At 48.2% G+C, this 12,178-nt stretch overlaps 1 protein-coding gene across 2 annotated transcripts; it reads right to left on the bottom strand.

Annotated features, from left to right (window-relative positions):
* CCNL1 (cyclin L1) lies at positions 1–12,158 on the bottom strand. Of its 2 annotated transcripts, XM_027894833.1 has the most exons (11): positions 11,955–12,158; positions 11,675–11,749; positions 11,419–11,528; positions 5,319–5,439; positions 4,758–4,822; positions 3,381–3,480; positions 3,167–3,271; positions 2,775–2,916; positions 1,290–1,401; positions 1,063–1,161; positions 1–364 (listed from the first exon to the last, which is right to left on the bottom strand). In XM_027894833.1, exons 1-11 carry the CDS (start codon positions 12,048–12,050, stop codon positions 16–18), a joined length of 1,374 nt encoding a protein of 457 aa, XP_027750634.1. In that variant the 5' UTR covers positions 12,051–12,158; the 3' UTR covers positions 1–15. The 2 variants fall into 2 exon arrangements, with proteins under 2 accessions (XP_027750634.1, XP_027750635.1); XM_027894834.1 differs by lacking the exons at positions 11,675–11,749; positions 11,955–12,158 and adding an exon at positions 9,587–9,659.
* Positions 12,159–12,178: the final 20 nt, after the last annotated feature.

Genomic DNA, 12,178 nt, shown 5'->3' with positions numbered 1-12,178 from the left:
GTGGCGGTGCCGGGCTCAGCGCCGGTGCCGCCCGTGTCCCGAGCGGCCGCTGCCGTGGTGCTTCCCCTTGTGGGAGCGCTCGAAGGAGCGCGAGCGCTCGCGCCGCTCCCGGTGGTGGCTGCGCTCGTGCCGGTGCTTCTTGGCGGCCTCCGAGTGATCCCTGGACTTGCTCTGGGAGCGGGAGCGGGATTTTTTCCGCTTGTGGCCGTGTCTGTTGGCGCCCTTGAGCTCCTCGCGGCCGTGCTTGGCCTTGAGGTGGGGGGAGCCGTGGTTGTGGTGCCGCCGGGGGCTCCCGCTGTGGCTGCGCGAGCGGCTCCGCGACCGAGAGCTGTAGGTGCCCGACAGGCTGCGCCGGTTGTTGTAGCTGCGGGAGAGGGGCAGTCAAAACGGGCCTTCCACACGGGCAAACAACCACCACACCACACCAAAGGGGCTGCCAAGTCACTGGGACAAGGCAGAGACTGTCTCTCTAAAGGACAATGAATATCCCCAACGTGCAGCCTGGCCTAGTGGAAGGTGTCCCTGCCCATGGGACCGGGTGGGCTCTAAGGTCCTTCCAACCCAAACCATGCTGGGATTCTTTCAGTTAAGCCCATTTGAAAATAAACAGCCCAATCCAAACCCAGAATGCAGCACCTTTAGAGACTTTTCCACCTCGTCAGGAATCTCCCCTCAACACCAGATCACAAACTGCGTATTGCCCTTTTCTCTCAATGATCTGACAGTGATACTCTGGGGAACCCTTCACTGAGATCCAAGTTGGAAGCTTCCAACTTGGATACGAGCCCAAAGATTCTTCAAAAATAGGTGTTTACGAAGCCAGGAGCTCTCCCTGCATCCCCCTCTTCCCACCCCAGGAGAGGGGCAGAGCCCTGAAGAGCCGGGCAGAGCCCCAGGGAGCACTGACACCAAAAAGCTGCCACACGTCTAAGGGTCCTGTGGCACTTCTCAACCCTTCCCCAGGGACTGTGTTCCCAGACTGCTCCCATCTGTAATGGGAGAACTAAAAATGCCCAAGCCCCCATGCCCTGCCCCGGGTGCCCCCCAGCAGCCCCCACTCACTGTCGCCTCGGCGTGTGCGAGCGAGACCTCGACTTTGTCCTCGAGCGGGACCGACTGCCGCTCCTGCTGCTTCGACTTCTCTTGCTTTCTTTCCTCAGGCTGCAGGGGGGGCAAAAACAAACCAGGCTTGCACTTCTGAGGCACTCGTTACTGCCCTGAAGGAGCTCAGCAGTGGCTCACAGCATTTTTACTCAAGTATTCTCTTTACCAGGAGAGATTTTACCTACCCGTTGTAAGGGCTCTTGGAGGTTTGCTGCCTCTCCTCTGGCTCCTTTTTAATGGTTTTGGTGTTCACAGACACTGGAGATTTCTCTTCAGTTTTTACTTCTCTCGGGGAAGCTGAGAATTAAATTTAAATTCAAAATTAGCTCTTTATTCATCCTTTGTCATGAACATACTGTGCACCCCTTCAAACACCTGTATCAGTATCTGCACTAAACGTAGATATGAACTCAATAGCTACTGTTTCATTCCACCTTTCCATTTTTAGTTCATTCCCGGAGTAGGATGTTCATGGGGAGATCCACAGTGTGCAGCCAAGGGGCAGCAGAGGAGGAGGAGGAGGAGGAGCACTGTGCCCTCCACACCACACAGCCAGGCTCACCTTCATCCACCAGGGGCCAAAAGGTACAAAGTAAAAGCTGCCCTTATGGCCCACAGATACAGAGCTTGTTACCTGGACAACAACTTCCAGTGCTACAGAAAGGATTAAGACTGAACAGCAAACCTCATCTTTAAATTAATGGCACAATAATACTGAATAACAGAAGTGTGTTTAGTCCGTAAGTCACTCTGTCCCTGCAGGTAGTTAGAGTAGCCCAGAGATGGATTCACCTCTCATGGAAGGGCTGCTAAGCCCAACAGAGCTCCTGCTTTCCAACACTTCCAGCCTTGGCTCCCACCTCGCATTCTTTGTTCATGAGAAATTCACACTTGCCAGTTCAAACCCCCTGAAAACTCCAACTCTTCAGAAGTAACTGGGACGGTGCTGCTTCCTCACAACACGTGCCCACGTTCCTGCAGAGCCAGACAGAGCAGGCCCTGAGCCTTCTGCCCCACCACCAGCTCTGGGCCAAGGCCTGGGACAGCCCCTGAACCCCTCACAGCTCAAAATCAGCAGCAAGGAGAGGTGAAAGCACCGAGACAAACCCTCAGAGTTCTGACAGACAGGCTGATCCAAAATAGGTGTTAGAATTTATTCCCTCTGGTGCCAGGACTGTGCTGTGCCTCTCCTCCATTTCCTGACCACCAGCTGCCTGCCTTCACCACGCTGAACAGTTGCCAAGTGCATTAAAACAAGCAGAGAAAGCCATTTTCAGAGATACCTGCAGCAAAAGGAGCCATGAAGGCCATTGCCACAGTCCCCAAATCGAATCCAGAGTCTCTCTTCACACCACATAACACACCCCCCAACTCCTGTCTCATTAAGGGTGCATGCCATTAATAAATCACTCTCCCATCTGTGGAAGTATGGAGTAAAGTATCCCTTTTTCCTATAATCTGTTATTTCAAGGTCTTGAAACTGGTTTTAAAGTCTGTGTTTGAAAAAAAGAAATATTTGCCTTGCTGCTTAGTTCTGTGAGGGAGCCTACACTGCCTCAGCAGTTCAGGAAGCAAACCTGCCTTTTTTAGTTTTTTAACCACCCTGGGACACAGATTTAGTTACTTATCAAACAGTATCGTTCAAGTTTCTGTTCAGAAAACAAACTTACATGGTTTGGACGCAGGAGAAAAGCCACCCAGTGTTGAGAGTGCTGGAGTTCCATCTGGATTTAAACCTTTTGCCTTCAGTTTAGCTTCCTGCAGTGCCATTTTCCTCTTTTCTACTTCTTTATCCAGAAACTCATAATTGGGCTGTGGAAGTAACAATGAGGTAAGAGGCTGAGCTAGAGTAATTCATATTTTCATCTCCTTTCTGAAAAACACTCTGTTGTCTTTAATCATGTGCCAGTAGTGGGGGTAGTTTCCAGAATGTGTTCTCCCACACTCCTCACGGGAGCCCTTCCCATTAGTAGATCTGTATTCCAGCATTCCCAAACTTTTGTGAGAGCCATAACTCAGCTCAAGCTGCACTGAGCAGGAAAACCAAACATCTCAAACTTACCTTTTTTCTGGTATAAAGCTTGAGAGTCGTCAGGCAGATCTCCTGAATCTCCTCTTCCGTGGTGCCAAAGAGCAAGAACCAGTGAGGACGAGTGGGCAGCGGAATCTGAAACCGAAACAACCAGTAACAGGGATTACAGCCCAGCCTTTTTGTTTTCAGTGTCTGCATTAATTTTGTTGGAAGCAGCCCCCTGGCAATGCAAGGCAGAGCTCACCTGCAGGGCCCTGGCAGCGAGGTAAATGCAAGCACACGCAATGGTCTCGGGCTGAAAGCGAACAAACACGTTTGTCCGGAGGCTGTCGTTCATGTAATTCCTAAAAAATACAGCAGGAAAGGTTGGATCTCTGCTTCAATTCTTATTTTTAGAGGATAACAATACTGGAGACTCAATTGACTTTATTATTTTTTCTGCTGTTATGTTAAACGTTTGGTTTCTGTGGAACTGTGGTATTTGGTGTTGACGTGGGTCACTTTGTAACAGCCTGCACCTTGGCACTGTCTGAAACCCCGAGGCAACAGTGTGCAGTAACAAATGCCAGCAGCATTTCCTGGCTGCTTCCTCCCTTTCAGTTATCCTCAAGTGTCCAGAGCTCACAACCTAACAAGGACTTTGCATCTGTCCAGCTGTGTGCCTCAGACACCAGCGGTGTTGTATTTAAAAACCAATGTAAAACTCAGGTGCAAGCAGGAAAGCACAGTGTATTGGCAACCTACCCTCCTCCAGAGGCAACCCAGGCAGTTCACAAAACACTGACTGCATTTAAGTTTTGTGTGCCTCCAGTCCCATTTACTTCATCCAGAGGCATCCAGTGAGCTCACTGAGTGTGGGAACAAGGCCTGTGAGTTAGTCAGGGCCCCATGGCCCTGAGCTCCTGGTTTGCACGGGGGGGCACTACCAAGCAACACATGCCAGGAGATTCAGTAATAGCAGAGACCTCCACGGGTCTCTAAGTTCCCAAGCTATGCAGAGAGGAACAGCAGTCAGTCAGCATCGACTCTGTAACCCCCGTGCCCAGTATGGCTCTACATGAACATGCTGCATGCACCGAAATCCTCCCTGGAGTCAGGTTTAGCCAAATCAACCAAGTAACCTCTGGCAGATTGTCCCCCACGTGTCCTTTCAACACTACAGCGTACAGCAGGTAGGAACAGAGACATTCAGAGACAGTTGGAACAGTTACTTCTGGAAAGAAATATACAAATCCTTGGCACCCCCGGCACCAGGAGGTGCTGCCCGCTGGATGACGGCAGGGAGTCTCGGATGAGAGCTGGCACCGGCTTGGCTGGAGAGAAGGGCAGCCAAACCCGCCATCCCCAGGTCAGGGCTGAGGTGCACAGGGCAGGGCTCTATGACTTACCATCAGGCACTACCCTTCAATCAAAGAGTAGAAAAAAGAACAAAGTTAAATTGAGTTCTCCGTGACTGTGCTGGAATCAAGCCATGAAAATAGTGAGCAGAAACAAGCACCACAACGTTTCAAAGCGTGTGTTGGGGTAGGAACTTACAGCTCATTGCTTTGCATAGGGATCAGCAGGCTTGTTATTTCTGCTACTATTTTCCTGGCTAGGAAGAGAATGGAAAATAACTTACCAGGCTGTCTGTACCAGGGTTTGATTACGTTCACATTCTAGGACTTGTAAATACATAACAATGATCTGAGGAATAAGGGGGGGGGAAGAGAAAAAAGACTAAGTTTTAACACATATAGCAAGAGAAAGTAAATATCTATATAAATATATATTTTAAAAATCAAACAGTATTCCCAAACAACAGGGGCTCCTTTTCTAAGCACACACTGTAAGCTTTCACATCACAGGGTATGCTGAGTTGGAAAGGACCCACAAGGATCACAGAGTCCAACTCTCAGTCCTGCCCAGGACTGTCCCCAAGAGTCTCCCCATCATGTTCAGACAGCTCTAAGATTTTTCAAAACCAGCCACCACCTTGAATTTTTCCCAAGGTGGCAATTTCAACCCAAGTCAATATGAATGTCTGCCCAAGTACTCTGACAAAAACATTAACAACAACTACAGCAGGGTAAAAGAGAAGAATCCAGGTCATTCTGCCACCTGTGTTTCTTGTTCCACAGCTCACAGTGATGCCATCAAGGTAGAGTAATAGGTACAAATCAGATTAATTTTGAGAACTCACCTTATGAGGATGCTTGACATGAACACAAAATCCCAACTCCTTCAGTACCCTCCTTTCTGCTTTGATTACTTGATTTTTGGTGTTTATGTAGTTCTGATCAAGTATCAGGGGGCTTGGAGTCCTATAGTTTGCAAGAAATAAAATCAAAACTGTTTTGCATATCCAAAAATAACGGCAACTCTGTTTTCCCTTCCAACCAACTAATGGCAACAGAAACCGGTTTTCAACTCCTGCAAGCAAGTTTAAGCATTAATCTTGTGCTGTCCAAGTTTAGATAAACTAGTTTAGTTGCTGCTTTTGACTAGCTACAGATTAGATGGCTGAGATAAAAAATAGCCTTCTGCTGCTGTGTGTGCAAACTACAACTGCTCCAGCTGCTGGAAGGAGTCGCTTGGCAGAGAGGATCCCAAAGAACCTTCCTCTCCATGGCAGAGGTGGGGGAAGGAACGTGACACAACTGCCTTTGCCAGGCAGGACTTCAAAGCACAAGTGAGGCAGAAGAAGGTTTTTTTCCTGATTAATATTGAAGTAGCAACTTGTGCTTTAGAAATTGCAGTTTCCTATAAACTGAAGAGAAGATTATTCAGCCTTCAGAGAACAAGGCAGCCCTGGCTCTGTGATGTGTGAACAGCTGAGTGAAGCACAGAATCTCCCCCCTGAAGGGTGACAGATCTCCCTGCATCCCTCACCAGTGGGTAACATGGCTATCCCTGCTGCTGTGTGCATTTCCAAAACCAGAGCTCATTCCACAAAGAGGTTTCAAACTCTAGCACTGTCTAGTCCTAATTCCTTCCACATCCAACACCTGAACTCTGCAAAGCACTTTAACCTCAAATGACTTGCTGTGCACTTTATGCACAAGCGTCACACTCCACGTCATATTCTTTTGCTTTGTCTATGCTTAGACTCGATCTTTCAACATTCCACTCTGGGTATTTGAATCCACTTCCTCCTGAAGACAAACCAGCCTTTTCCCTCAAATATGTCTCACACATTCCATGTGCTTTCCAAAGCAGAAGACCAGTTTTGGAGTTCCTTATGCTCTAATAAACCACATTCTGTGTATATGACACAACCATTACATTACCTTCAAAAGAAAAAAAAAAAAAGGTAATGCAAAGCAGATTCAAAATACAGCTTTTGTTGGATCAGGCAAAATATTTCACCGCTAACTTGCAAATTCCATGAGTGGATCTCACTTCTTCCCTGACAGGTCACAGAGCAGACAGAACACTGCAAACCAAGGTTCCCACCCCAGGAAGGGTGGATGAGGCCAGACGAGGAGCTTCCCAACTTCCATATCCCAGTTTATGGCTTGACTCCTGCAGTCAGCTGGGCAGATGCTGGTTGTCACTGGCAAAGCACACAGCAAACCATCCCCTTCTCCAGTAGAAGCATAGTGGTGTACAACTGGAAGCACAAGGGGCCGAGAAGCAGCGCCCAGCTCTGGAAGGAATTACTGCAGCTTCCTGGTGCCAGGAAGGACCCACAACTCAGCACCAGCTTTGCTACTCCTGTCTGCTAAGGAATGCCCATCTCCCACGTTACATGAAAGTAACTTCTCTAGTTAAGTGTTACTGTCACTTATCAGGGCAAGGTTACAGTTTGCCATTTCAGCTACTCTATAAATAAATCCAGTCAGAATAGCGGGATTTTTTGGAGGTTTTTTTGGGTTGGTTATTTGGGGTTTTTTTTTCCCCTCCCATAAATTAACTGGAAAACAAGACCTTTTCAAGCTTATTTAAGGCAACTTCAGTGAGAGGCTGATGTTATCTGAACACTCCAGCACTCCAAAGGCAGGCTGAACTCAGTGCTCTGGAGTGGGAGAGCCAAGCTCTTTCCATCAGTGAAACTGAGTCACTTCCAATTAATTCCAATCAATTATACTGGGGTTGATAACAATACTTCCTCCAGTGCTGCTCTCCACAATTTTATCCAGAGGTCACTGGCACTACAGGATCTGCAAAGCATCATCCAGAGCGAGTTGTCCAGGCTCAGTTTAGCAGAACACTTCCTCCGAGGTGGGACATCTTCGATCATGGATTTAAGCAGCCATGACTTCCAGCCTATTAAAAACTTCCCCAGTGGGATGACAGGACTGCACAGGACCATCCACCAGCCCTGGTTCCCTGTGGCCCTGCACTCCTGGACAGCTGTGCAAGGAGGTTAAGGCAGCCCCAGGTGCAGCAGGACAGACAGGAGCCTTGCAGTGAGTTAATATGTCACTGTCCTTCCCCAGGGCCACGGGATCAGCACCAACAACTCACCCTCAGCACCTGTTCCACAGTGAAGTGACAGGAGACCCAACAGCCCAAGCGGGCTTTGCTTTACTCTGGTGTCCCACGTTACAAATTCCAGAGACCTACAGCTCTAAGGAACCCATGAAAAACATCAGTTTGTCCAGGCAGCGTTTCCAGAAACACAGACTTCTTATCCACTTCTGGAAAAATAAAAATCTGCAGAGGTTTAAGTGCTTTACTGCACTTTATTACTGGCAGAAGTCAAGTTCTCCACCGTATTAAGGTTCACCAATTTGGCACTTTTGGCATGAACTCTGAAGTGTGGGCAAACAATTATTTACAAGTTGGAAACTTCAGAGATTTCCCTTTGGAAAACTTTTTTGCTTTCTACTAAATAAAAAGAGGAACTTTGCTACTGCATTTGCTGCACTTAGTTCTGAGTCCAAGAATTATTTTAGGTCCAAGTAACAAACCAGAGAAAAATAACTTAAAACCTCATGTATAAAATACATAAAACGTGACCTTCAAGCCCAGGATAGCCAAGGAGTATTGCAAATTCTTACTCTGGATCTGTTTTACAGATCAGCACTAGAGCTCCAGGCAACACTTTATCATTAACAACAGAGCACACAGTGTCCCCTCTGGGAAGCCAACCCAGCACTCCGATGCAACACTTGATTGGGATTAAGATTGTGTAACAACCCAACAGATTAACACGCTCCGTAATGTGCTTGTAACAATAAATAAATTACAAATAGCCATTTTTATAAATCACTCTGACAAATGAGCCCTAAGTTCTCAACGCAGCTGCAGCTTCATTTGATGTGATATTAAACTTTGATGTCTCTGGGATGACTAATCCTTTGGAGGAACAGTGCCCTGAGTGCAATTATGGCCACATGGAGCACAGTACTTCTGACAAGTACAGCACAACAGCAGCGCCTCCTCTCAAAGACCAGGGATCTGTTAAGCTGGTCAGTGCAAGGACACGAGTTCTGTTTGTCTCCCAGGTCAGAAATGCAAGCGGCACAGACTGGCAGGGCAGTTTGAAGAGCACTACGTGTGTAACGTTAATGCAGCCACTCCCAACCCCACTGCAGGGACCTGTGTCCTACAACCCAGCGGCTCAGACCGCCCCGGGGTGGGGTCGCAGCACCACACCAGTCGCGTTTGGTTCCAGTCCCAGGACTTTCTGCAGCTTTTCAAGCACATTTAGGAGAAATAAAAGCAACTTCAAGCTACATTCTACAAGGTAAACAACAGTTGCACTTTGCTCAGAACACAGGTTTTGGCACACAGTTATTTCAAAGCAGTTTTTCCACAGTACGAGCTTTTCTCCATGCACACAAACATTTTACATGCAGTTCTACATCACATTTGCTCGTCACAGATCCAGAACAAAATATGCTTGTCCAAAACACTTATTTGTTTTTTTTCTTACTTCTCAGCATTAGAAATATCACCTCTAGTTGACTACACGTCTCATAAAAAGAAAATTCCAATGCAATTCCCAGTTCTGCAAACAGGTACATAGAAGGGACTGCTTACATCATAATGGGTATAAATTTACAAATCCAAGATTTCTGTATCCTTGTTTTACTATGAATGCAAACTGCAATTATACAGAGCTAGAAAGTGGAACTAAGAACCCAAAACTGGTTAAGAAAGAAAGCAAAGCCTACCCAAACTACCCCAAACGTGTGTGCAGGTTAAGAGCTTCAGTTAACAGAAAAACTAGACTAGAAAAGAAAGTACAGCAGCCTGAGTGTTTCAGTTCTGGGTTGTGTGTGAGAAACTAACTACAGCCTACGTGTTAGCTTCATTCAGTAAAAAAAAAAAAAAAAAAATTAAAAAAAAAAAGGTTAAGCTAGTATTCTAAAAACCTGGACAGCAAAGAAAAAAGCTTATAACAAGATACAGGAGTTCTTCCAAATGGTTCACCAGCGGCCAACCTGTTAGTCCCCCGGTTCCAGTGACCTATTCTCAGAGCACTGGCTTCTCCTTGGGGATTTTCGATACTTCACTCACTGTTGCCATGACGACAGCTTCATCTTTATGTACCACTCCACATCACCCAGGCTTTGGTAAATGTAGCTGGTCGCTGTATAGTCGGTTGCAAGGGAAAAAAGAGTTGAAGTTAATAACGTGTACAGGTGATGGAACTGTCAGCTTGTAAAAAGTACAGAAAAAACGTTTACATCCTGCTTGCTAAAAACAAAAAAAAAAAAAAAAAAAAGGGGGGGGTGCGAGTCTGAATGTCAGACTGCAGCATTTTTTAAGGTTCATTTCATGCAGATTCACTCAGAATCGCAGAGCAACAATACCCATTTCTCCCGAAAATAATGGGTAGCAGTGCACGAGTTCTCTGGACATGATGCACTTTAGACACCATGTAACATGCACAAGGTGGGATTTGGAACAGGCTAGCTGGAAAGATTTAAATTCACAGGTTAAGTTCAGTTTCTCTGATCCTTCACACAGCACACAGAAACAGCTAGTTCGTATTCTCAGCGCAGAGACAAGCAAGGCATATGATTAATTAACCTTCGCTGCCTGGACCGAGGCCAGAACGTTACTAATCACTGAACCTGCTCCAGGAATTCCAACACCAGACTCCCTGTCAGAACTGCGGGGGACAATCCCACTGAACTCACACCCCACACCACTGCTCACAGTTCCCTCAGGGCTGTGACAACCTCAACACCCAACCCAACAAAGCTCAGTCCCACAGTGTAACACTGACCCCTTTCCTCCTGGAACTAAGTTAACTCAGGAAAAACAGCACGAGGCAGCACAAGCCAAAGCTCTGGCTGCAACAGAAGCATAACCAGGATCATGACACCAACGAACAGCTGGATTCCCTAAGGGATTTCTACTCTGATTCTCAGGAAAGGTTACACGACACAGAAGGTTAAATTCCCGCTGTAACCTGGTGTATTTCACAGGGCAGTGACATAAACTGTGAATTTAATAATCCAGCCGAAAACAAAATCCTCTTATAATTACAGAGTTCCTTAAACTTTGGGCAACCAGCCACTGAAAGCAAAGCTGAAGCCTCCAGTCCCAGACTATAATTCTGCTGCCCGACAGAACTAAGGAGATTTTGAGTTTAACTGCAACTTAGGGAACTCCTCCCAAGCAATCCCTGTTCCTCTCACTACTTTGTTAATCTGCTTTACCCAAGAACAAACATTGCTTTACACATGGAAAGCAGCAGTGGTCTCGCAGCTCTACGACACCTGCCCAGGACAACACAACTCCCACCTTCTGCATTAGAGATGTCAAAGGTGCCTCCAGCCTCCCACACTCAGTGACACACTAAAGCTGCACACACTGCAGGTCAAGCCAGGCCTTATTCCAGGTATTTTCTACAGTGGCTCTTTTTCTAGAAGATAATTACTGTCATCACCGAAAATTCGACTTCTTCGCTGATACCTTACTGGCACCACAACCACACTTGGACACCACGCACCAACGAGGGAAAAGCATCAAGACTACTGAATACGGTTAAAAAGCTGTAGAATACACAGCAACCCACTACTGACTACTCACACCTAAAACTACCCTTCAATAACTGCAAAACAACAAAACATCAACTAACCAACCTAAAGTTACAACCGTGGGCCTACAACTAGGACCAATACTCGTGACCTGCAGCTAAATAAGGAACAGAAACGGGTCTACCAAGCGAACAAAAGCAGAAGAAGTCGGAATTGCACTGTACTGCCTACAGAGCAGCCAACGAGCACTCCCTTCCCAACTTTAGGTCGTTGAACTTAGCCTGGAAAAATACTGTGAATCGAACGCTGCAGTACATTAGCGGTAACGGGTGTTTACGATCGCAACGAAGCTGATCTTACCTTTTTGCTCTTAACTGCCGCAAGTGATGGAACACGTTGATCACGTCCCTTATCCGACGAGGCGCCTCCTCGATTTTGGACGCGAGATTGATGCAGGCCATGGCAACAATCTGCAAGGGAGGCGCGTTTCCGTTAAGAAAACGCTACTTAACCGCGCTAAGACTGGAATGACACCATTAAGAAGCAAACCCGCGAGGCCCGAGGCGGGCAGCCCGTCCCATCCACCCCACCTCCCCCCGCTCGGTGCCACGCTCACCTCAAAGCTGTGCTTGACGAAGGACTTGGAGTAGAAGAAGCGGTGGAAGAGCACCTGCCCGGTCGCCATGGCCACCTGTGGAGGGCAGAGAGAGGCGCGGAGGGTCCGATCAGTGCCCGGCCCGGCCCGGCCGCCGCCATTTTGTGCCCCCCCCACCCCCTCCTTCCCTCCCTCCCGCCCTTCCCGCCGCCACAATGGCGCCGCCCGCCCTGCCCTGCCCTTCCCTTCCCTTCCCTTCCCTCCTCCCCTCCCTCCCGCCGCAAGCGCCGGCAGGCCCCACCTGCGGCAGCCGCAGCAGGATGCCGGCCGCCTGGATGAGCTCGCAGCCCAGGATGCGCAGGTCCGTCTCGCACTGCAGGTCCAGCCCGTCCTGCATGGAGGGGGTGGGCGAGAGCCGCTCCTCGGGGATCAGCGAGTGGTCGATGGTGAGCGACACCTCCGAGTAGAGGCGGTCTCCGATGAGGATGCCGGCGGGCGCGGGGGGCGGCGGGTTGGGGGCGGCGG

The sequence above is a fragment of the Empidonax traillii genome, unplaced genomic scaffold, assembly GCF_003031625.1.
Source record: "Empidonax traillii isolate 1590-97213 ecotype Southwest subspecies unplaced genomic scaffold, ASM303162v1 scaffold444:size1099390, whole genome shotgun sequence".
NCBI classification, from domain to species: Eukaryota; Metazoa; Chordata; class Aves; order Passeriformes; family Tyrannidae; genus Empidonax; species Empidonax traillii.
Note: the sequence above shows the minus strand (reverse complement) of the source record. Positions and strands in the feature narration are given on the sequence as shown.

Coding starts and splice junctions, on each gene's coding strand:
- CCNL1 (XM_027894833.1), bottom strand. CDS start 12,050: ATGCAGGACGGGCTGGACCTGCAGTGCGAGACGGACCTGCGCATCCTG. Junction 11,750..11,954: donor TCCTGCTGCGGCTGCCGCAG/GTGGGGCCTGCC, acceptor TGCCCTCCACAG/GTGGCCATGGCGACCGGGCA. Junction 1,402..2,774: donor TTCTCCTGCGTCCAAACCAT/GTAAGTTTGTTT, acceptor TTTAATTCTCAG/CTTCCCCGAGAGAAGTAAAA.